Source organism: Schistocerca cancellata, chromosome 1 (genome assembly GCF_023864275.1).
Source record: "Schistocerca cancellata isolate TAMUIC-IGC-003103 chromosome 1, iqSchCanc2.1, whole genome shotgun sequence".
Lineage (NCBI taxonomy): Eukaryota > Metazoa > Arthropoda > Insecta > Orthoptera > Acrididae > Schistocerca > Schistocerca cancellata.
The window spans coordinates 1,047,031,565-1,047,058,775 of NC_064626.1; the positions used below are offsets into that span (position 1 = coordinate 1,047,031,565).

At 38.8% G+C, this 27,211-nt stretch overlaps 1 protein-coding gene across 1 annotated transcript in view; it reads right to left on the bottom strand.

Moving 5' to 3' along the window:
* Window positions 1-27,211, bottom strand: part of LOC126125300 (DC-STAMP domain-containing protein 2) — a 288,281-nt gene that overhangs the window by 6,607 nt on the left and 254,463 nt on the right. Inside the window, exon 14 of the mRNA XM_049915133.1 lies at window positions 6,319-6,565. Within this exon, the coding sequence (XP_049771090.1) occupies window positions 6,319-6,565 (247 nt within the window). The remainder of the gene's footprint in view (window positions 1-6,318; window positions 6,566-27,211) is intronic.

Sequence of the window (27,211 nt, forward strand, 5' to 3'; positions counted from 1 at the left end):
GGTAAAATAGTCCCCCATTCGGATCTCCGGGCGTGGACTACTCAAGAGGATGTCATTATCAGGAGAAAGAAAACTGGCGTTCTATGGATCGGAGCGTGGAATGTCAGATCCCTTAATCGGGCAGGTAGGTTAGAAAATTTAAAAAGGGAAATGGATAGGTTAAAGTTAGATATAGTGGGAATTAGTGAAGTTCGGTGGCAGGAGGAACAAGACTTCTGGTCAAGTGGCTACAGGGTTATAAACACAAAGTCATATAGGGGTAATGCAGGAGTAGGTTTAATAATGAATAGGAAAATAGGAATGCGGGTAAGCTACTACAAACAGCATAGTGAACGCATTATTGTGGCCAAGATAGATACGAAGCCCACACCTACTACAGTAGTACAAGTTTATATGCCAACTAGCTCTGCAGATGACGAAGAGATTGAAGAAATGTATGATGAAATAAAAGAAACTATTCAGATAGTGAAGGGAGACGAAAATTTAATAGTCATGGGTGACTGGAATTCGAGTGTAGGAAAAGGGAGAGAAGGAAACGTAGTAGGTGAATATGGATTGGGGCTAAGAAATGAAAGAGGAAGCCGCCTGATAGAATTTTGCACAGAGCATAACTTAATCATAGCTAACACTTGGTTTAAGAATCATGATAGAAGGTTGTATACATGGAAGAACCCTGGAGATACTAAAAGGTATCAGATAGATTATATAATGGTAAGACAGAGATTTAGGAACCAGGTTTTAAATTGTAAGACATTTCCAGGGGCAGATGTGGACTCTGACCACAATCTATTGGTTATGACCTGTAGATTAAAACTGAAGAAACTGCAAAAAGGTGGGAATTTAAGGAGATGGGACCTGGATAAACTGAAAGAACCAGAGGTTGTACAGAGTTTCAGGGAGAGCATAAGGGAACAATTGAAAGGAATGGGGGAAAGAAATACAGTAGAAGAAGAATGGGTAGCTCTGAGGGATGAAGTAGTAAAGGCAGCAGAGGATCGAGTAGGTAAAAAGAAGAGGGTTAGTAGAAATCCTTGGGTAACAGAAGAAATATTGAATTTAATTGATGAAAGGAGAAAATATAAAAATGCAGTAAATGAAGCAGGCAGAAAGGAATACAAACGTCTCAAAAATGATATCGACAGGAAGTGCAAAATGGCTAAGCAGACATGGCTAGAGGACAAATGTAAGGATGTAGAGGCTTATCTCACTAGGGGTAAGATAGATACTGCCTACAGGAAAATTAAAGAGACCTTTGGAGATAAGAGAACCACATGTATGAACATCAAGAGCTCAGATGGAAACCCAGTTCTAAGCAAAGAAGGGAAAGCAGAAAGGTGGAAGGAGTATATAGAGGGTCTATACAAGAGCGATGCACTGGAGGACAATATTATGGAAATGGAAGAGGATGTAGATGAAGATGAAATGGGAGATACGATACTGCGTGAAGAGTTTGACAGAGCACTGAAAGACCTGAGTCGAAACAAGGCCCCCGGAGTAGACAACATTCCATTGGAACTACTGACGGCCTTGGGAGAGCCAGTCCTGACAAAACTCTACCACCTGGTGAGCAAGATGTATGAAACAGGCGAAATACCCTCAGACTTCAAGAAGAATATAATAATTCCAATCCCAAAGAAAGCAGGTGTTGACAGATGTGAAAATTACCGAACAATCAGTTTAATAAGCCACAGCTGCAAAGTACTAACACGAATTCTTTACAGACGAATGGAAAAACTAGTAGAAGCCGACCTCGGGGAAGATCAGTTTGGATTCCGTAGAAATACTGGAACACGTGAGGCAATACTGACCTTACGACTTATCTTAGAAGAAAGATTAAGGAAAGGCAAACCTACGTTTCTAGCATTTGTAGACTTAGAGAAAGCTTTTGATAATGTTGACTGGAATACTCTCTTTCAAATTCTGAAGGTGGCAGGGATAAAATACAGGGAGCGAAAGGCTATTTACAACTTGTACAGAAACCAGATGGCAGTTATAAGAGTCGAGGGGCATGAAAGGGAAGCAGTGGTTGGGAAGGGAGTAAGACAGGGTTGTAGCCTCTCCCCGATGTTATTCAATCTGTATATTGAGCAAGCAGTAAAGGAAACAAAAGAAAAATCTGGAGTAGGTATTAAAATCCGTGGAGAAGAAATAAAAACTTTGAGGTTCGCCGATGACATTGTAATTCTGTCAGAGACAGCAAAGGACTTGGAAGAGCAGTTGAATGGAATGGACAGTGTCTTGAAAGGAGGATATAAGATGAACATCAACAAAAGCAAAACGAGGATAATGGAATGTAGTCGAATTAAGTCGGGTGATGCCGAGGGAATTAGATTAGGAAATGAGACACTTAAAGAAGTAAAAGAGTTTTGCTATTTGGGGAGCAAAATAACTGATGATGGTCAAAGTAGAGAGGATATAAAATGTAGACTGCCAATGGCAAGGAAAGCGTTTCTGAAGAAGAGAAATTTGTTAACACCGAGTATAGATTTAAGTGTCAGGAAGTCGTTTCTGAAAGTATATGTATGGAGTGTAGCCATGTATGGAAGTGAAACATGGACAATAAATAGTTTGGACAAGAAGAGAATAGAAGCTTTCGAAATGTGATGCTACAGAAGAATGCTGAAGATTAGATGGGTAGATCACATAACTAATGAGGAAGTATTGAACAGGATTGGGGAGAAGAGAAGTTTGTGGCACAACTTGACCAGAAGAAGGGATCAGTTGGTAGGACATGTTCTGAGGCATCAAGGGATCACAAATTTAGTATTGGAGGGCAGCATGGAGGGTAAAAATCGTAGAGGGAGACCAAGAGATGAATACACTAAGCAGATTCAGAAGGATGTAGGTTGCAGTAGGTACTGGGAGATGAAGAAGCTTGCACAGGATAGAGTAGCATTGAGAGCTGCATCAAACCAGTCTCAGGACTGAAGACCACAACAACAACAACTACAACAACAACAGTGAAATAATAGTTTTTCTAAGTGATAATTTTGTCTCATCAGTAATGAGAGTTAAGTCAGCCTTAGCATAAGGATCTGTTACTGTGGAGTTGTTTTTCAGTAGAATCAATTTTGCATTAGATAAGCAGAGCAGGTGTTTATTTATTAGATAATGAAACAATAATGAAATAATAAAATAATAAAACAATGAATAATGTTAGAGTCTTAAGGATTAGGGAACCTGTCTCTGCAGTAGGGGTATTTTGAGAATGCACTCCACTAGCTAATGAGGTAAGAAAGGTAAGTAAAATAATGGAGCTGCCAGACATGATTAATGAGAAAGATGACTGTATACACACAAATGTGGTGTAACTGTTTTGAAGATCTAAATTTTGAACCACGCAATATAGGGTACTGTGCAATAAATGACACTATAGCTGGGAATGAGTGCTTAACAGAAAGAGCAATATTTTAGTGAGGTACAAGTAATATAATGCTGCGTCATTGGATCTATACATTATCTGAAAACTTCTATTTGTATTCTGAGGAATTATGAGCTTAAAGTGCTAATACTGGTATGAAGAGCAATAAGTTTCCTGATTAATAAGTTTGCTGGTTAACTGATAACTGTGGTGCTAGACTGATGTCAATATTCTGACAGGTAAACTATTTGGTAGCATTTTTTTAATAACATAATGATGCTGTGCTACTGCACCCCTTGAGTTTTTACTGAGGGTAATGTACATATTTTAGACACTAAGGTGATATTTTGCAAATGGGAAAGAAACCCAAATCTTATAAGTTTCACCAGTTTCAGACAGTTATGACTTAAAGTAATGTTTTGTAGTGTAATGTGTACTTGATTTTAAATTTTTACTAGTCCACGCTTTTCATACTATAGTCAATTTTAGTGCTGATTATTGTAATGTTATGAGAACTATGTAATGTATTTATTTATGATATAATGACTCTCATTTGCCATTAGTGTTAAACATTTTTCTTATACTTAAGTTAGAAGTAAAAGTAAGTGTACTAATGTAGGATATTTTGTCTCATTTTTTCATGTACTGTGGCGGAGGAGAACCACCTCCAAGGGAACTGATAACAGTGTATTTCCTTACTAACTGCCATTTGGACCTGTTGAAGTTGAGCGCAACTTGGTGAGAAAATGTGAAAAAGCTCATTAAAAGTGTGAAAGTGCTTGTGAAAAATATTAAACATTGAGCAAGTGAAATTTTCTGCCTGAAAGTGAACTGCAATGAGCAGTGTAATTTAATTTTTTTGTAAGCCATGAGGATTTATTTTGTTTAGCACGACAGGACATGTACAAAGTTATATGTATCTTTGAACGTAATCCTCGTTTAATGCAAAAATGACCTCACTTATGATGAAGATGCCAAATTTTTATTAAAAGTATAAGTTGTGGTTATTTTGTACAAATGTACAATACATTGTAAGTAAATATGTTGCACGGGGGTTTTCATATGACCAGTTGATATAAGCATAAGTTTGAAAAAAAAACTTATGTACTGTTGTTTTGATAAGATTTCATATGCAATACGAGGGTAATCCCAAAAGTAAGGTCTCCTATTTTTTATAAGTACATAGACCTGTTTATTTCTACAAGCTTGAACATTTAGCTCCATTCTCGATGGCTGCCAAGCCAAGACTGAGCACCTCGGTGTGGCGTGCGCATGTCTACACATAGCGTGTGAAGCACTCTTCATAACAGTGTGACCAACTGCCACACATACAGAGTTCTGTACTTATAAAAAAATAGGAGACCTTACTTTTTGGATTGCCCTCATATTTTTGTGTAGATTTTTAACCCACTGTGTGGGGTCACTTGTGGTCATTAAATTGCCCAGTTAGCTGTCTGCAATATCTATCTGATGAGTTCAATGATGGGGTGATGTGACGGAGCAAGCTGGGATATTTTTTACTTTTCCTCTTGTTTTGCCATCTGCCTCCTTAAATTTGTTTTTTCAATTTTAACTAATTACCATTAACATACATGAGTATAATCTGCATTTTCATAGAAGAGAAAGGTTGGCCCTCAGTTTTAAAGAATTTAACGCAAGATCTAATTTTCTGCTTAGTTTCAGGCATGTAACTGATTTTCTAATTTATTTTGACTATTCCTAGTCAATATCTTTTTTTACAGGGTGAAATCAGTAATTGTTTTGTTAACTTAAATTCTGTTGTTGATTTATAAACAAACATAAATTGTGTACTGATTATAATAGTATTCTTAAAGGATCTATTTGGCTCTATTCAAAAACATGTTAGCAAAGCCAGCCCTTAATTAAATCCAAAGTTATTAACAGTTTTGTCAAAAGTATTGTTTGTGAACAATATATGTTAATTTCATCATTTAAACAAATAATATGGCGTAACTCTTGTAGTAGAAGAAACTGTTAAAAAGAACCTATTTTCCGGTGTATGCGGGTAATTGAATGATGTAATTTTTAATTGTAATTTCTGTAAATTCAACATTGAAAAATGTTTAGTTTCAGCACCTGTTATTGTGAGGATGTATAAGGGCTCGATTTTGTTCCAAAGACAGTCAGCCCATGGCCGAGTTTCAGCCAAGGAACCTGTGTTGGTTATATGAACAACAATGCATCCATGAAATAAGTATAACACAATTAGGCCATGTGTTAAAACAATGTCAGTGTCTGTTCCATATGTACTTTGTTATTCTTCAAGTACTGTGTGGTTAGGTTTTTACTGCTCATAGATGTTCAATAGTAAATTACTATAGCAGTATGTGGACGTTTGCCTGCAGACTATTAGCTACTGAAAGTTAAACAATAGTGCACTGGCCATAGTAACTGTGTATTATTGGGGAGTTGTGAACAGAGAAAGTAAAGTACTATCAAACACAAATGTGCACCTGTCAGCCACATCATTTAAAGTAGTCAGTATTGTACTTCCACACCACATTTTTGAGCCAGTGTAGCAACACAGTACATAGACACCAAGGACAATCAACGAAGAAATAAAGCAGGAGACCGCCACAAAGGTACTTTCCATTGCACTAATTATTAGTGCTTCTTTCAGTTCCATTCACATATGGTGTAGGAGACTAGTGATTGCTTAAAAGTGCCTGTGTGTTATGTAATTAGTCTAATCTTGTCTTCAAAATACCTATGGGAGTGATATGCAGGCATTAGTAGATTAGTAGATTAATGGTGTTTTCATTTTGTATTAAATTTTCATCTTAATCTAATATTTTTTGCATTTTTGTTTTGGGTATTTACTAGAGTATGATTGTCTGTATTTACTAGAGTATGATTGTCTAAAAATAATGACAAGAATAGTTTTGAATAAAGTGAAATACACGATTTAATGGAATTGAAAACATCTATAAACTCACTTCTGTTTTTTCATCATCAGTTCCTGGAAACTGACGAACCGTGGCCACATCTAAAATCTTCTGAGCTTCCAAATCTTTGAATCTGGGTCGTGATGGGAAAGGGGCACTATTATTTCCTGAAACTGATTTAGTATCATACTGATATTCAGTTGGATAGGCAGGAGTTATTTCACCATGCTTGCCATGATCAGCCTTTGAAGCACCATTCTGGACACCAGCAGTGGTATTTTCTTCCTCAGAAGAACCTCTGCAACACACATAGTACACAAGCTAATGGAATATTAGCATCAATCTGACAAAGGACTTATTCATACTGTAATGCTTACCATATTTAAATAGTACAAGATCGTTCAAAGGTAGGATTACCAAAACATCTGCTGAACAAGTAACAGTGGAAGTTCAGAACTGACAGACCACTGAAAACTCACATTGTGATACATCTGTCATGAATGTGATCATCTTGGACTAATTTAATTAACATCTGCTGCTGAGACAGTGCAATTAACTGCCAAAACAAGTTCTCGTTCACTTAATATACTGAAAATCTTCCTCTGACATACACAAGCCAATCACAGTGAACTTGGTGATAACGTCCAGGCCAATCTTTAAGCATACACAAAAAATTTGCAGGTAAGAGTGGCTCCTCCATGAATTGTTGTTGAGTTGAAATCCTTGGTGCTGATTTATTTTTACTTACTTTCAATTCCTGTTGTCTCAGAATATTATCTTTACGCAATAAATCTAAAATAAATAGGTATTCATTTAGAAGATGCAAGGAGGAATAATCTTTTGTGAAGTAGGAAACTGTGTAGCATGCAGAGATCTGTAGTGATGCCAATATTGATTTCATCTCAGATTGTACACCTATAATGGTCACATGACAGTAGTAGAATAGCCCCATAAATCAAGTGCAGAAGGGAAATGAACAGTTTGAAAGAACCATAATTACCGACTCAGTCCCATTTTTCAGAGATAATTTACTGGACAAAAAATGTGGAGAAGTTAAGTAAAGGCTGAAGTAGATGATAGATTTAATTCTTTCTTAAATATTGTCTTGCAATAATTTAAATCATTTTTTTTAACAATAGGTCAGAAGCAATTACAGCAGAAGCCAAGACAATAGATGTCTAGCAATAGGGAGCACAGCATCTTCTGTTAGGTCGAGAAAACGTCAGAAACTATACACTATTCACAACAAATACAAAATTCTATGAAAAAGCAAACATAATGTGGAGCTTTTATTAGCCACAAAATTAATAAACTCTGAAATAGAAATGTTCTTCAGCTCTGTATGACAGTAGCTCCCTATGCAGTTCTGCTACTTTCCTCTCCTTTGGGCACCTCCTCAGGTGATGGGTAAGGGGTGCTTCTGAGAGATGACTGGTACTGAGGTAATGACGTACTGAGAGTGAACTTTAAATAAACTGCCTATAAGTGGGCAGCAGCAGCTGTAGTATTCATTGTAGATAGAGATGAGATAGGCATAACTATGAAGCAAACACAGACAGATGAAGAGGGCACCATCAATCTAACTGTCTCACTGTGATGTGGAAAGCAAGGGGACACTACTGCATAAATAATCTCATGTCAGCATACCATTTGTATCTATAATCTACCCTTCTGGGACTAAATTTTCTGGAGGTAAAATAGTCATTTATTTGGATGTGCAGATTGGGACAATTTCAGAGTGGTTAATAATAGTACACAACACAAGAATAAAATTAAAGCAAAGAGACTATATAAAAAAGTGGCAGTATGGAATGGTTGATCATTGGGAGTTGGCAGGAAACTCAAGAACATACATTAGGAAATGACATCTACAAATAGGTATATTATGAAGAGAAAAAATTAAATGTGAAGCTGGGGATTTCTGGAACAATTTTCATGTAATATATTCAGCTGATGAAAAAAATTTGAGTTGGTGTATAGTGTCCAAGGAATGGGAAAGAAGAATCAAAAGTTACTTGCAAAGTTACTTGCTGTGTAGTGACAGGGCAAAAAAAAAAAAAAAAAAAAAAAAAACCTGAAAGCAGAACAGTAGATTTAGCTGTCATCAAAATACACATGTCAGCATCTGGATACAGTGATGATGAAGTAGAAGTGTACAAAAATAATTTGAAGTTCTGCTATCTCTGGAAGACAATGATAATCATATTGTTATGGTGGACTTGAATTTACATCTAAATCTATTTGCATAATCCACAAGCGACAAAAAGGTGCAGTGTGGAGGATATCTTGTATCTCTAATACGCTTTCCCTTTCCTGTTTCACTCTTAATTGAAGTGAGGGAAAAAGGTCTGCCTGTATGCTCCATACGAGACCTAATTTCTCTTATCTTGTCTTCGCAGTCCTTACATGAAATGTACACTGGCGGCAGTAGGATCATTCTACAGTCAGCCACAAGTGCTGGCTCTCTAAATTTTCTCAATAGTGTTTTGTGAAATGAGTGTCATCTTCTCTCCAGGGATTTCCATTTGATTTCACCAACCATCTTCTCAATACTTGTGTGTTAATCAAGCCAACTGGTAACAAATCTATCAGCAGCATGCTTCTGAATTTCTTCAGTGTCTTCCTTTAATCTTGCCAGCACAGGCACTGTAACAGGTGTTCTGTATGCAGTCTCCTCTACAGATGAGCTACGCTCTCCTAGAATTCTCCCTATGAACCAAAGTTGACCATTAATCTTTCCCACAGCAAGTCTTATGTGCAAATTCCACTTTGCGTCAGTTTGCAACAGTATGACTGTCATGCAGCTCACATTAAAATTGAATTCAAACTTTACAGGGTAGTTTTTCACCTTTTTTTTTTTTTTTTGACATTTCAGGCAAGCTACCATTCATCACACCAAATAGAAATTCTGTCTGAGTTCTCCTCTTTCCTCTACCATTCGTTCAATGATGACACTTTCCTTTACACTACAGCATCATCAGCAAACAGTTGCAGATTGTTACATGCCCTTTCTGTCAGATAATTTATGTATATAAAAAACAAGAGCAGTGACATCACACTTTGCTGGGGCACTCCTGCTGACACCCTTGTCCATAATTGACACTCACTGTCCAGGACAATGTATTTGGCTTTATTAGTTAAGAGGTCTTCTAGCCACTCACATGTCTGGGAACATATTCCATTGCTTGGACCTCATGAACAGTCTGCAATGGGACACTGTGCCCACGTTACAGAAATTTAGGAATGTGGTATTTGCCTGTTGCCCTTCATAATGCTTTGTAGGATATCATGTGAGAAAAGGGAAAGTTTAGTTTTGCATGTGTGATCTTTCTAAATCCTTGCTGTTTTAAGAACAGAAGCTTTTCCATCTCAAGGAAACTGATGTTAGAGATAAGGAGCTGTAATTTTGTGGGTCCATTCTTTTAACCCTTTTTATACAGGGTGCTTTCAGTTAACTCTCTGTTTGTAGTACTTGCCAACAACGGACATGCTGAATGCAGAAGAAGGATGAATGTAAAGGTGCATAGATATGTGAATCTGTTGGATTGTACCTGAAAAGCCGTTGAACATCGGCTTTCACTAATAACTCGAAAGTGAAGTATTTTCAGACATACATTTATATGAACTTTTTTCCTTGCAACAAAACAGGAAAAAAAGTTAATGTAAACATATGTATGATAATATTTCGTTTTCGAGTTGTTATTGAACATTGAAATTCAATGACTATCCAGGAATAACCTAACAACTTCACTTATCTATGCACTCTTTTTTGTGTCATAGATGGTGCTGTGTTGCCAGGGAGATTTGTTTATATTTGTCATTCATCTTTCGTCAACATACCCACTGTGACATGTGCTACAAGTAGTAAGCAAACTAAAAAAGCTCTATTCAAACATTGCAATATATTCATTTTGTGAGCAAGCAAGACATGATTTTTGTGTACAGACATGCAAATGGTAACCCCCATGAGTGCACAGCTGTGTCAGATGGCGTTTCCAGACTGAAGACAGCCAAGTCACCCAGCCTTTGATGCTGTGTATCACTGCATTGCAGGGACATGATCCGGAGACTGTTGACCTAGGTTGCTCATGTACATGACCAGGAAGACCATGTTGTATGGATTGTCAAAGCATAGCCATGTATCAGCACAAGGTAAGTGGCGCTGTGGCGTGGTGCATCTCAATGTTCAGCATGGAGTAAATCATGTATCCGTATCATCTTCAATATGTGTAGTGCCTTATGCCTGACAATCACTCACCACATCAGATCTACTGCCAATGGTTTGTTGCACAAACTGCCAATCCATTGTTTGCCTATTCAATTTTGTTTATAGATGAGGTATAATTTGGGAAATGGAAAAAATGGAAATGAAGTCCCATGCTTCTTTACAGAGCGTAGGGGAACGATGCAGGAGACCCGCACCGCCTTACTAGGCAAGGTCCTAATGGAGGTGGTTTGCCGTTGCCTTCCTCCGACCGTAATGGGGATGAATGCTGATGATGAAAACGACACCCAGTCATCTGGAGGCAGGAAAAATCCCTGACCCAGCCGGGAATCGAACCCGGGACCCCGTGCTCGGGAAGTGAGAATGCTACCGCGAGACCACGAGGGCGGACAATTTGGGAAATTGGGAAATACAGAATACCAAATTTCCACAACCAGCGAATATGGACAAGTTGGAATCCTCATGCTACAGTACTGGCTAAACATCAGCATCAGTTTAAGATTAATTGTGGGCTGGAATTGCATGTGGCTGTCTGATAGAACCGTACATTCTCCCAGCACGCCTTGTCTGTCGGGACTCAATTCAGAACATCCTCCAAGACATACAGAATATGTTCCTTTGCATATAAGAAGAAACATGGCTTATGCATAATGGATCTCCAGCTTATTTCAGTCTCAGTATTTGAGATGTACCGGCCGGTATCTACCATGACAGATGGATCTGCATGTTCCCATGACCTCTGTCTTTTGGTTTAATATCTCTGGGGCACCTTAAACAATTTGTCCATGTAGCAGATCACCCAGACCTGATGCAGAAACTTTTCATTGGCGTGTCACGGAAGCCTGCCAAACCATTCAAAATGGTCAGGGAGTATTTGAAATGGTGCAACAGTCCCTGATTCAACAAGTGCATACATGTTTAGAAGCAAGATGAGCACATTTCGAGTATTTATTGTGAGTTTATGTGTTGATGGGCTCCAATCAGCTAAATTGTAAACTTTCATTAATAACACAAAAATAAAGGATTTCTGGACATATGTTTCTATGAACTTTTTTTTTCTTGTTTTGGTGCACGAAACCTACCTCCAAAGTTTGTAAAAGTATTTTTGGAACACTCTGTATACAGAAGTCACCTGCACTATTTTCCAGTCACTTTGGACTATTTGCTGGGAAAGAGATTTGCAATAAATGCAAGCTAAGTAATGCACCAATGCCATAGAGTACTCTTTGTAAAATAAAATTGTGGTTCCATCTGGATCTGGTGACTTATTTGTTTTCCATCTCTTTCAGTTGTTTCCCTACACCAGGAATGCCTGTTACAACCACCTCTATATAAGAGTCCATGTGATGTTCAAATGATGGTATGTTTGTACGATCCTCCTGCTTGAATGATTTCTTAAATGCAAAATTTAAAACTTCAGTTTTCGTTTTGCTGTCTTCTAGTGCCATAACAGACTGATCAACAGGTGACTGGGTAGAAGACTTTGAAACAATTAGTAATTTTACGTAGGACCAGAGTTTTCTTGGGTTCTTGGCAAGATCTTTTGCTAGGGTATGATGGTGAAAGTTTTGTATTCTTCACACATTGATCTTTTATTACAGATGCATGAATTTCTACTAAGTTTTGCCTTCTGTCAATTGCTCATTTTTTTCTATCCAAGAGGTAACAATCTCTGCTGCCTCAACATTTTGCAAATTTTATTATTAAATAATTAAATAATAATATTTCCTGTCTTTAATCCACTTATTCAGCACATACTTCCCTATAGCATTATTTACAATCGGTTTAAACTTTGCCCTCAATTCCTCTATATCCATCATACAGAAACTGAATAACGTCAATTCACTGTATAAGTAAGGTGCTGACAACTGCTATCTCCTCTTTCCAATATAAAAACTCTCCCAGCCTTCTTGATGGACTCTCCCTGCCTTCGTGATGGATGTATTAAGTTAATGAATCCGTCATTGCTATGACCTATAATTCTCTTGATCGTGTATTAAGACAATGAGTCCTTCATCGTTATGATCCATAATCCATGTGTCTATACAGACACTGTCGATTATGTCAGACCTGTTTGTAGCTATAAGATACGAAATATTTCCACTAGTTTTAGGAAAATGTGTTCAGAACTGCTTCCAAGACTGCCCGTCCATGCAACCTACAATGTATCTGTAGAAGTCACAGTCTATACATGCTAGGTTAAACTTGCCTTCAACTAATATTGTGTGAAAAATGTACTTATGTGCTACTGAGGGACTGAATGATTCCTCAGCTGTTATAGTGGAATCAGATGGCCAATAAAAACATCCAGTGACTAACCTGTGTTCACCTACACTGGTCACTTGCATCCACGTAACTTCACAGACTTTACAGACAATTTTGACTTCATAGGCACAATAGTTTTGTCGACTGCAGTGAACCCTCCACCTCCTACGACATCTAACCTGCCTTTTTGATGTACATTCCACACCTAATTAAATATTTTGGAGTATTCTACTTAGGATTTGATCCAACTCTCACTTTCAATTATAATTTGAATGTGACAGCTTTCCTGGAAGGCCATAAATTCAGAAACTTTGTTATGAATGCTTTGGCAATTTACAGTTGTAATTCTGACATTCAAAGCGACTTTACTTTGTGCGCAATCTGATTTCACTTTCTGTGTATCAACTGGAAGACCTCAAATTATTGCCTAGCCTAATAAAAACCCATGTGCACTCTGTAAGTACCCTGCTACATAAGAGGCTGCTTCCTGTGTGTAGTGCACCCTTGACCTGTCAAAGAGAGTCCTACAATTCTCCAATGCATAATGAAGATCCATAAATCTGTAGCCAAGACTGTCACAAAACTGATGGAGCCTCTGGCTGAGACCCTCCACTTGGAACCAAACCAGAGGACCCAATCGCCTCTGGGTATGACAGTGCAAATCATAAGTTTTGCTTTTACCCCAAGAGCAAAGTCAGCAGTTTTCACCATGTCTGCCAGCCACCTGTACAAAATGAGGGTGGCTTCAGAACCTAAGTGACAGACATCAGTGGTGCCAACATGTGCCAAAACTTGAAGATCACTACACTACAGTCTCTGGCAGGATCTCCAGCACATCATGGATGAGGCCGTTGTAGTGCTTCGAGAACTTCCGCATAAATTCTAGAACCACTCGTCCTTCTACCATCTCGAACACATGATATTTAAAAAAATAAGTATGAGAGAACCTACATACTACTGCGTGACACATGTTTGTGTGTGCAGACTGGAAAGGAGTCACGAGCACAAGGTAGAAACAACAGATGAACAGCATCGACAAGTGTTTGCTGCTCGCGTCACAGAAGCAAGGTGTGTTTATGTATCGTATGGTGTTTTATATCATTAATTATTGTAATGAGAAAAAAGAAGAACAGTTGAAACATTGTTAATTAAAATTCATGTATTGGACTTGAGAGAAGCAAGACATGTTTATAAATTACGAGTGGTTCTTAAACCAACTCGCTTATGAACGTTAATTTAATGCGTTTCTAAAGCTCGAAATACGAGTGAAATATGAGAAGATGGATATATATCTAAAAATAAAGATGTATCTAAAAACAAAGATGATGAGACTTACCAAACAAAAGCGCTGGCAGGTCGATAGACACACATACAAACACAAACATACACACAAAATTCAAGCTTTCGCAACAAACGGTTGCTTCATCAGGAAAGAGGGAAGGAGAGGGAAAGACGAAAGGATGTGGGTTTTAAGGGAGAGAGTAAGGAGTCATTCCAATCCCGAGAGCGGAAAGACTTACCTTTTTTAGGGGGAAAAAAGGACAGGTATACACTCTCACACACACACATATCCATCCGCACATACACAGACACAAGCAGACATTTGACCTGTCCTTTTTTCCCCTAAGGTAAGTCTTTCCGCTCCTGGGATTGGAATGACTTCTTACCCTCTCCCTTAAAACCCACATCCTTTCGTCTTTCCCTCTCCTTCCCTCTTTCCTGATGAAGCAACCATTTGTTGTGAAAGCTTGAATTTTGTGTGTATGTTTGTGTTTGTTTGTGTGTCTATCAACCTGCCAGCACTTTCGTTTGGTAAATCACATCATCTTTATTTTTAGATATATTTTTCCCACGTGGAATGTTTCCCTCTATTATATTCATATCAGAAGATGGATATATTTAGATGTAAAATGTGAGAATGTTATTCTGCATAATCCAATACATTGTTAATTGGTGAAAACTTAAAGTTTGTATATTTACTCCACACGTTCTATCATCCACATTGTTAGAATGTGGCAACCAGTGGAAAGGACTTGAAAAATGGGAATTTTGAGAGGAAATCAAAGCAGAAAATATGATGTGTTGTCATGGCAACCAGGTATAACAAGACAAGAGAAATGTTTCACGGAATTGGATTCTGCCTAAAAAGTTCAAATGGTGAAAGTTAATAAACACAATAAAAGAGAAGATGTAAGGAAAATATAATTTTGAAAGAAGAGAGAGAAGATTCCGAGTATTAGACTAAGAAGAAATACAATGAGAATAATTCATCAAAGAAGACCCGGTGAGGGGAGTAAACAGCTCACACACACATTGCAGGGATGCAGACGTGGAAACCAGCCTAAGTCTGACGACGCTGGCACCAATCGCTGATCACTAGTGCTGATTACACACACGCCCACGGATGCGCCGACGCTGAAACCAACACTCGACGCTGCTGGCACCAGTGCTGCCCACTGGCCTGACTATGCAACCGCTCACCAACGCAGCCAGAATTCTACGCCGGGTGAATGCAAAACAATAATTGTTTGAGTGTAAAGTTAAAAAGAAACTGTTGAATAATAGACTGTTAGTGTAGTTATTATACTGAGTGTACAATTCTCTTATATTTACTAGATGAAAAACTAAGATAAATATGGATAATACACAGAGAAATGGGGAAACTTCAGAACCAGCCATGGGAATGAAAGTGAGTAAGGAGGTGCCTGACTGGTCTGAAGTAGTAAATTTAATCAAAGCCCGAAGGGCAGATTTAGAGCCTTGAAGAAAGGAACTAAGTCTTAAATTAGACTCAGTAAATACTCAGTTAAATGAAACTTTAAATTCTCGATTGGATGAGCAAAATACAACTTTAAATGCTTAAAGTCTTAAACTGGATCCAGTGAATACTCAATTAAATAATAAAATGGATGTTAAGAACGAAACTTTTGGATTGTTAAGTGCTAAGGTAGATTCACAAAGTAAAGACTTTAGTAATTTATGTGAAGGTATGGGAAATTTGAAGACTGAATTGAATGCTTTAACTACTAAAGTAGAAAATTTTAAAATAGAATCGAAAGAGGAATTAACTAGGTTGTTAAGCAGTCATGTAAACCAACTGTTCACTGACTTTAGTCAGACACAGAGTAACCAATTTCAGGACTTAGCTAAAAAGTTAGAATTGCATATTGAAGATAAATATAATAATGTAGAAGCTGAACTTGGTGAGAAATTAGGATCATTTCAAAGGGTATGTAATGTTATGTCTAATGCTGTAGAACATAGATTACACACTTTAAAAGAAAGTATTGAGAAGCAGGACAAGTTATTACCATTAGTCCAATCACAAATTGCAGGCATCAGTACTTGAGTAGATAATGTGGAACAAAACTTTAAAGAGAAACTAGCAACTTCAGATATGATAAATATAAGTAGCTGGAGGAACAGGTAGAGGAAATGGTAGACTGAAGAGTGGCTGCGAGAGTAACCTCCGACAATGTGTCTCCAAATTTGTCTTCTGAACTTAATGACACCCAGAGAGGTATAGATAATTTATGGAAGGAATTCATACTTATTCACAACAAAGTAGATATAGGTGGACTTCCCCTATTGGGGTATTAACTAGTGAGGTAATGACGGATTTACAATGGGGAGACAATTCTGGATTATTCAGGCAATTCCCTAAGTTTAAGCCAATTTTTTTGAAAAGGTTCAACCAAGCCTTGCCCAAGAATGGTTCAACCAAGCCTTACCCAAGAACTGGGAGGATTCAAAAAAGATTGAGTTTGCTGTGGGGTATCTATTAGGGGAAGCCTCAGAGTGGGGTATGGTAAACATTGCTAACTTTTCCTCTTGGGAAGATTTTCAAAAGAAGTTTAAAGAGAAGTATTGGTCACAAAGTGCCCAGGAAAAACTGTTATCAGACTTGTGGGATCCGAAGTATTACAGTAATACGTGGGGAACAATGAGAAAGTATTTCGACTGGCATTTAACAGGAGCAAAATACTTAAGATAAGCCAATGGAGGAAGAGGGGTTAGTTCAAATTTTAATAAGAAGACTGTCCATTTACGTGAGAAGGATATACACTCCTGGAAATGGAAAAAAGAACACATTGACACCGGTGTGTCAGACCCACCACACTTGCTCCGGACACTGCGAGAGGGCTGTACAAGCAATTATCACACGCGCAGCACAGCGGACACACCAGGAACCGCGGTGTTGGCCGTCAAATGGCGCTAGCTGCGCAGCATTTGTGCACCGCCGCCATCAGTGTCAGCCAGTTTGCCGTGGCATACGGAGCTCCATCGCAGTCTTTAACACTGGTAGCATGCTGCAACAGCATGGCCGTGAACCGTATGTGCAGTTGACGGACTTTGAGCGAGGGCATGCGGGAGGCCGGGTGGACGTACTGCCGAATTGCTCAACACGTGGGGCGTGAGGTCTCCACAGTACATCGATGTTGTCGCCAGTGGTCGGCAGAAGGTGCACGTGCCCGTCGACCTGGGACCGGACCGCAGCGACGCACGGAAAGACCATAGGATCCTACGCAGTGCCGTAGGGGACAGCACCGCCACTTCCCAGCAAATTAGGGACACTGTTGCTCCTGGGGTATCGGCGAGGACCATTCGCAACCGTCTCCATGAAGCTGGGCTACGGTCCCGCACACCGTTAGGCCGCCTTCCGCTCACGCCCCAACATCGTGCAGCCCGCCTCCAGTGGTGTCGCGACAGGCGTGAATGGAGGGACGAATGGAGACGTGTCGTCTTCAGCGATGAGAGTCGCTTCTGCCTTGGTGCCAATGATGGTTGTATGCGTGTTTGGCGCCGTGCAGGTGAGCGCCACAATCAGGACTGCATACGACCGAGGCACACAGGGCCGGCATCATGGTGTGGGGAGCGATCTCCTACACTGGCCGTACACCACTGGTGATCGTCGAGGGGACACTGAATAGTGCACGGTACATCCAAACCGTCATCGAACCCATCGTTCTACCATTCCTAGACCGGCAAGGGAACTTGCTGTTCCAACAGGACAATGCACATCCGCATGTATCCCGTGCCACTCAACATGCTCTAGAAGGTGTAAGTCAACTACCCTGGCCAGCAAGATCTCCGGATCTGTCCCCCATTGAGCATGTTTGGGACTGGATGAAGCATCGTCTCACGCGGTCTGCACGTCCAGCACGAACGCTGGTCCAACTGAGGCGCCAGGTGGAAATGGCATGGCAAGCCGTTCCACAGGACTACATCCAGCATCTCTACGATCGTCTCCATGGGAGAATAGCAGCCTGCATTGCTGCGAAAGGTGGCTATACACTGTACTAGTGCCGACATTGTGCATGCTCTGTTGCCTGTGTCTATGTGCCTGTGGTTCTGTCAGTGTGATCATGTGATGTATCTGACCCCAGGAATGTGTCAATAAAGTTTCCCCTTCCTGGGACAATGAATTCACGGTGTTCTTATTTCAATTTCCAGGTGTGTATTATGTAGTGGGTGGAAAACGGTTGAAGAATTTTTGAAGTTAACATATTTATAGATTTGAGGAGTGAGGTGTCACTCATTTCTAGTGTGTTTTTTAACTTATTACAAACTAAATATCACCTGCCTCTGTTACCAGTAACTGGAGTTTACATAGTTGGTATAACAGGAACGAAGAGCAAAGTTGTGAAACACTATACCCAGGTGAATTGCCCCATTGGAAATAATTTGTTTCATCAGTCATTGTTAATAGTAGAAAATTTCAATACAGATGTATTATTTGGGTTAGATTGGCTATTAGAATTTAAAGTCATTGTAAATTTTGAGGAAAATCTTCTATGTTTTGGGAAAGGGGACAGTAGATATTGGGTACCATTTGTGACAGACAGCTACATTGGAAAACAAACAATTGAGAGTCAATGTCTGCAATTAAGAGCTGCAGCACAACTGTAACCAGAGATCGATAATGTAGACAAATTAGCATATAGGATTGACGTACAAAATGAAGTAAAAGAATCCCCAATATTAACCAATGCACAAAAACTAGATTTATATAGAATTCTAATGGAATATGAAGAAGTATTTTTCGATTGTCCCGATAATATCAGTGATAACATATGCAAGTTTAAAATAAAAAATGACACTCCATTTTTCTGTAAGCCATATCCAATACCAGTAAGTTTGAAAGAAGCAGTTAAGGAGGAAATTGACAAAATGATTGACAACAATACAACAGAACATAGTTATAGTGTCATGAATAACCCTTTAGTAGTGATAAAAAACGTTACAGGAGGTATGAGATGAGTGCTAGATGCACGTACATTGAATAAGCATATAGAAACAGAATGAGACAGACCAACTAACATCGATGAACTGTTATCCAAATTTGAGAAAGCAAAGTTTTTTAGCACAATGGACCTGACTCCTGGATACTGGCAAATTACGTTATATCTGGAATCAAAAAAGTATACAGTATTCCTGTTTGATGGTAAATCTCATCACTTCATTGTGATGACTTTTGGGCTTAATATCTCAGTGTCAGTATTTATACATGCTCTGGACAAAGCATTAAGAAGAGATTTATTGAAGGATTTAATAATATATGTAGATGATATTCCCATAATCTCAGCTATCCTGAAAAAACTTAAAGTAAAAGGTATTACAGTGAAATTGTCTAAGTTGCACTTTGTGAGGCAAGAGCTTAAGTTTTTAGGGCATCTTGTAGGGGTACAGTGGATTAGACCAGATCCTGAGTGCATAAAAGCTATTAAAGAATGTCCACCCCCTGAAAACGTGAGACAATTGAAGGGATTTATCAGAATGGCCGGGTGTTATAGACGGTATATTAGGGGACAAGAACTAAATGACAGAAGAATTTTGTTTGTTAAGAAAGGGAATACTGTGGGTTTGGGATCCAGAGGCAAATAATGCATTTGAAAACGTAAAAAGAGCACTAGTAGAAGCACCCATGTTGCATCATCTGAGTATGGGCAAACCATTTAAACTTGCAACTGGCGCATCTGATTATGGGATCGTGGCAAAACTATTCCAAGGAGAATGGGGTATAGATAACGTAAATCACAGATCTATAGCTTTTGCTAGCTGTAGTCTTAATAAACCTGAATTAAACTACAGAGCTACTGAAAAAGAACAGTTAGCAATAGTATGGAGTATCCAAAAATTCCAAGCACTAGTATGGGGGTCAGAAATCCATATCTACACAGATCATCAAGCTCTATATTTCTTGATGAATATTCTTTTGTTACATAGTAGATTAATGTGATGGATGTTGTTCCTACAAGAATATGACATTAGAATACAGTAGGTAAAAGATTCTGAGAAAATTGTACCAGATGCTTTGTCTAGGTTACCTATAGGAATGGAAGAGTTAAAACAGATGGAAGGACCCAGCGTAATTTTTGCAATTAATTTTCTGATAGGAGAATATCCACACACCAGGGTACAAGAGATGGCACAAAGAGTAACAGAGAACATACATCATGATCACTATTTTACCACGATGTTTGCTATGTGTATTAGGAATTCCTTGCCTCCTAATCAAGCAGGAAAGTGGAAAATTATGGGTCATAATTTATTTTGGAGAGATACTACAACATCGCAATGGCGGCGTTTACACATTCCAAAGTTGATGGAAGACAAAATTGTGTGGTGTGTCCATAAAGGGTATGGACACTTCAGAATAAAGATATGTGTAGACCGAGCGAGGTGGCGCAGTGGTTAGCACACTGGACTCGCATTCGGGAGGACGACGGTTCAATCCCGTCTCCGGCCATCCTGATTTAGGTTTTCCGTGATTTTCCTAAATCGCTTCAGGCAAATGCCGGGATGGTTCCTTTGAAAGGGCACGGCCGATTTCCTTCCCCATCCTTCCCTCACCCGAGCTTGCGCTCCGTCTCTAATGACCTCGTTGTCGACGGGACGTTAAACACTAATATCTTTCTCTCTCTTCTCGATATGTGTAGCTCATACGAATAAGTTCTATTACTTTAATTAGGACTTGTGAAATCTGTCAGAAGGTGAAAGAGAGTAACACTCATGTTAAAAGCAAAATGTATCCAATCATTCCTAAGGCTATAAATGATCTTACAGCAGCGGATTTCCTTGGACCAATTCCGAAAGGTAAGGGAGGAGTGTCATACATTTTAGTCATCATAGAGTGTTGGTCAAAGTATGTTAAGTTGTGTCCTATTAAAAAAGCAAATACACCCGTTGTGATACACTGCAAAAATATTTTCTGGAGGTAGGCGAACTGAAATGGTTTCTCTCCGATAATGGACCACAGTTTGTTAGTAACGGTTTTAAAGAATTTTTTAGTGTAGGAAGGTATTCGTCAGGTGTTAATATCCAGCTATAACTCGTCCTTGAATCCATGTGAACAGGTAATGAGGGAGAATGGGAAATTATGCTGCACCTACTGTAATGAAAAACACACTTTATGGGCAACAAAGATCAAAGACTTTGAACTTATTTTAAATGAACTACCACATTTATCAATGGGATTAACACCCTTAGAAGTAATAGGCAAACCCTTTATAGGAGAACCTCTTATTAAACGTTTCATTTGGTCTGAACAGCCTACAGAGGATTACAAACTTAAACAGGAAATAGTTTCTAGCACAACAATGAGTGAGTAGACATAATGAGAAGGCTATTGAACCTCAGTACAAGGTTGATGACCTAGTTCTCGTAAAACAGCATCTTCAGAGATCTGCCCTGAGGAAAGAGACACATAAGTTTTCTCAAAAGTATGAGGGACCATACCAAGTTCAAACGGTGATACATCCCAATACATTATTTTTAGTGGATCCTATAATGGGATCAGAGAAAGGAAAGTGCAATGTAAAGGACATAAAATTGTATATCTCCCAGGAACGTTAATGTTCTGTGTTAACGGGCAGAGTGACAACCGTTGGATCCCGAGTTGTTTTTGGTGTTCCGTCTGTAAAAAAAATTTCCTGCACCGAATTCCCCAACTTCTTACACTATCCTCCTACTTCTTACACTATCCTATCATCCCCCATTTACAGTTTAATAGAGAAACATACCAGAAACAAATTGTGATTACGTCATCCACAACTGCTCCTGGTATGTGACTGCATCATCCTCAGTTGTTAGAGAGTTGTGCCTGCTAGGAGTTTGACTGTGTCATCCTCAGTTGTTAAAGAGTTGTGCCCACCAAGAATTTTGATTGCATCGTCCTCGGTTATTCCAGGGGGTGCCCCTGCCTGTCCTCATGGCTCGTCCCGTCTTATCCCAACGTATTCTGAATTGCTAGGTGGTGACATGAGATGAGAATTGGTGCGCACATGACCCCTGAGGTAAGATAGGCTACATCTGCCTAACCAGCCAGTCTCTCCCACCATCCACGTATACCGTATTTACTCGAATCTAAGCTGCACTTTTTTTCCGGTTTTTGTAATCCAAAAAACCGCCTGCGGCTTAGAACCGAATGCAAAGCGGAAGTTCTGAAAAATGTTGGTAGGTGCCGTGACAACTAACTTCTGTTGTCGAATATATGTAGCGCTTCGCAGGCACAAAGGTAAATACTGGCACCAAAACCTCTGCATCAGTAAATAAATTAAAAAAAAAAAAAAGGTGGAAGACGAGCTGTTTTTCTCCGCCCTGAGTTTCGACCAGTGCTTTTTCATACATTATCCAATGAAGTAAATACAAATTCCGTATTATTCAACTTCGAATGTAGCAGCATTTCAATGCACTATGAAAATCCGACTGGCAAGACTGTTTGGGATGTTTGTCAATATGGCCAACTCTGCGTCCTGAATTTTTTCCCACCTGTGAGAAGAGATGGTTGCTAATAGGAACTTTTATGAATTGTGAATCACTTGCAGTATTCTCTCCACCATAATAATAATACAAATATAAACATTTTGCCATGTATTCTTTCGTGTTTGCTGCTATCTCATTTAAATCCTGTCTGCCTAATAAACTACGAAACTAGAGTGAGACAACAGCAAATGCGGAAGAATATACATATCATGTCATGTTTATATTCGTATTATTCTTATGCCGAATAGTGATACAGTCAGAAATTAAGCAAGGCAATTGATTAAAATTTTAAATCTAAGATGACTCTAATTTCTGTGCAGAATGTAATGTACTAAAGAGGTGTCTGCAAAGATTTTGAAACGGAGAAAAATTTTCGCTAAACTCTCGTTCAGAACATATTCTATCATACGCAGTCTATTATTTGGTTCTTGTTGATCATTATCAAAGAAAGCAGAAGTGTAAGTAACAACAAATAGCAGTCTCTTGCCATTTTTTCGCTAATGAGATGATTCCTCTCTTTTTTTTTTTAAATTGTAAGTGACGGTAGCGCGCACAAAAGCAAGCCATGCCGCGAGCGGCGACAGGTCGTAAACATTCATTATCAGAATGCAACAAACAATGCATGACACAGTACAGTAATGCATTTTCATCTTTGAGTGACGTAAACACCTATAACAAAGAGAACGGCACTGATCAGATCAAAGAAAAATAAGCAATCAATTCAAACAAGGCGAAGCATGTGAAAAAGGAAGGGTACCCATATAAATACGGACGGAGTGCCTGACGCTTAGCAACGGCTACCTGGTAAAGCTTAACTGCTTAAGACTCAAACCAAACTACTATAGCTGTATCGTCATTCATTTGACCTAAATTGTGTTTCATATTATAATGGACCAACTTTGTTTCGATTTGGAGGTGCGGCCTAAAACTTTTCTCTCCCCTTGAATTTCAAGTCTTAGATTTCAGGTGCGGCTTAGATTCGGGAAATTTTTTTTTCCTCGATTTCGAGTCTCATTTTTCAGGTGTGGCTTAGATTCGAGTGCGGCTTAAATTCGAGTAAATACGGTAGTTAGGTTTTATTTTTGCCTGAATTAGTCTTTGTAAGCAATCGCTTCACCAGTGTTCTGTGCAAATCTGTGGACAGAAGTCTGGGTGAAGTCAGCGTCATTAAATCTATTAATATGAGTGATTGCAAACAAACAAAATTAGTTTTCAGGAAAGCTGCCGGGTAATCCTAGTCCTAAGTAAATAGGGAGAACCATACCTGGCACATAACTTTTGAGATAATTTCTGAATTTGTGAGAATACCATTCTCACTCTGAATGTAAGATAATCGAGTTAAAGTCATTGAAGCAGAATTCACCTAGGAAACTGAATAGAATATATAATTTTATACTTGATACATAATATTTTATACCTTTTATGAGATGTGATGTAAATGGGAGGGTTTGTATAATTTTTGGAAGGAATGGGTGTGGTACCTTAAAACATGATTTACACCAACATATAAATCCAGGCTAACACAGAACACACACCACACCTTCCAGACAACCCTCGCAAACAATTGTGACTGATTCTTCACCATTTGCCATTCCATAGGGGTTGCTAAGATTTTCTTCGGGGACCTCAAGGGTGAAGGGAGAATGTCCGTTCTGTAGGCTGATTTAACACCATACCTCCTCCGGCTTCTCACTGAAGTACCGGCGAGGTAGGGATCCTGGGGAAGGGAGGTGCGAAGGGTTTCCTGTCTTTGGGCCTATCTTCTTTCTCTTCTTCGATCTTAGCAACCATTTCTATTTTTTCCTTTCTTACTTCTCTTTTGAGTACCTGCCTATTTTTTCCCCTTTTTCTATATTCATCTACTTCTATTGCAGAAGTCCTTCATATTCTCCATGGTTTCCAATAACATACAACTTATCTCCAGATAAGAATGCCAAAGAATGAAGCTGCACAAACACACATCATCATACACACAAAGATATACGAGTACGCAAACAATGAAACTACTAGCTAGAAACCTGTCGAGAGGTATGAACCATCAAGTGTTATAGGGGGAAGGTATGTGTACATCAGGAAATATGCACACATTGTTGCTTATTGTGATGGTTCTACATCGCACGTGTGTGTGTGTAAGGACAGTATCTTTACAGAAGTCACAAACTTAATAGGCATTATTCTGGTAAGTTTGAATTCTATATTCCACTAGCATTATTATGTTTTATGTGAGTTTACAAGTGTCGAGAAGAACACTTTCATTTGCCCAGAGTTCCTCCAGACTACAAACAGTCTGTAATTAATGAGGCTATTATGTACTAAGGAAGCAGTACAAAGAATTAGAATAAAGAGTAAAATACTCGAGTGTCATGAACACCTGGTGCTTACAATTGGAAACCAAAGGTTTAAGCCCCACGACTCCTAGATATAAAAGAACAGACTCCAACATTGAGTGAAATAATCCTGTTTTATAATCAAAGTAAAATGATAAAAGAAAAGCTAAATAGTAAATAAAAGGGCTATGCACGGTTAATAAAAAAATGTGGAATGCATACTTTTGAAATATGAATTGTTATTATATGTAATATTAATGTACATAATGATATGTATAAAATATTGTGTGTTGGAGCTGAGGGGAGGGATATGTAGTGGTTTGAGAATTTCAGCATAAATTCAAGAACCACTCATTGTTCTACTGTCTCGAACACATGATATTTTAAAAAAATAAGTGTGCGAGAATGCACATACTGTGCAACACGTTTGTGTGTGCAGGCTGGAAAGGAGTCATGAGCACAAGGGAGACACGACGGTCAAATGGCATCGACAAGTTTTTGCCGCTTGCACCACAGAAGCTGTATTGGAAAAACTAGGAGTGTTTGTATATCTTACGGCATTAAAAAACAAATAAATAAATAAATAAAAATAAATAAAAAATAAAGAGAGAGAGAGAGAATAAGAAGAAGAAGAAGAAGAAGAGTTGAAACATTGTTAATTAAAAAATTAAAATTCCTGTATTGGATTTGAGAGAGAAGTAGGACATATGCATAACTGCGGGTCGTTATTCAACTATACTGTAAATGTATTCTAATCAGAACTGATGCGAGACAAGTCGGTTGATTGCATGAGTTTGAATATTTATATGTGGGAAATATTGAATTTGTTCTCTGTGGAAGTTGAAATATACTATGACTGAGTTAAAAGTATTCTTCGAGTACTAAATTATTTCAAAAATAGAGAGAGAGTCTTGTAAATTTCCGTAACTAACATTATTCTTCAGAGAAGAAGGTTTTGGAGATCGATGGAGCCATCAATCCAGAGAAGAAGATCGGCTGTGCAGATCAAATAAGTCAACCGAAGTGAGAGAGGTGTGAATTTTACTTGCAATCCAACGTCACACCACTTCTTATCATCACACATCATTAGACAGTCCAATAGAGACACCGAGTGCACATTGGATTTCTTTCCAGTGGGGGATGCTCATTCTCTAAGGGGCTCCATTGTGTGTCTAACATTTGAGTTCCTGATAACTAGAAACTCCTCCCATACACATGCTTGCTCAGATCCCACTGAAGGAGCAACCACCTGTCCACTCACAGGGTTAATGGGCAAGGCTGGGTGGCCAGTTGCCACATAGGCACTTCGACTGACGCAAATGTGTTACAACTTGCCACTCATGCTGTGTCGAGTGCAGTTCTTCTGGAGTGGGTACACTATAAAGTGCCTCAGCAGCAGAGCTCATGGGCAGAACAAGTGACACCTGAGGTGGTTCATGTGATGTGCAGCAGCTTGCTGGTTGCTTACCATAGCTAACAGTGTATACAGCTGTCCATGAGCTTCTCCTGCATCTGCACACAGCTTAAACACACCTTCTCACCCAATCTATCCTACTACTAAAATTTGAATAAAAACAATAGGTACAAAAAAGATAAAAACAGGCCTGCTGTCTTTTAGACAAGGATTTGCTCTATTAAACTTATAAAAATATGAACTGATGCTATTTGAAAACACTGAGCCTGTCACTGACAGCAGTTCCCTACACTGTGGAAGATACAAACAAATGAGCTGCACTGCTATTGGTTCATGAGGAGACAGTGTGGCGCCGGACTAAGCTGTGTCAAATGGTAACTGGCTATTCAAAATGAACAACAGCTGTGTTGAGAGCTGTACAAGAAGTTGAAGTGACTGGAAGGTATGGATTACAAACTAGAAATGAAACAGGACTTTTTGACTCTTGCACAGAAAAAGAGTTAGTGAACATAAACACTGTTTCAGTACCAACCAGAAAGACAATATACGTGGATAAAGCATGCAGTATGGAACACTTTCGATCTGATAACATTATGCTCAGAAAGAAACAAAGAAACTACATCAAACAAAGTTAATCTCATCCAGTAGCTGATATATGCAGCAAACATAAATTAACATCTTCAACTTTTGTAGTCCTGTCTTCCTCAGTTGCGTGTAATATTATGGTATATTGATAATTTTTACTTATGGACTGTCTGACAGCAACTGAATAAAACACAATTTTAGTGCCATACGCGTTTCCCCTTTATTTTCTGCAAGGCATCATCAGTGGCAGGTTGCGTGAACAATTTCTTTCATATCACACTCCTGTTGCATTTTTGGTGTTCTTCTTCTTATGAACGCCAATTTGCGGTTTTTTTCCCACAGTCCACAGCACTATGAACTGAA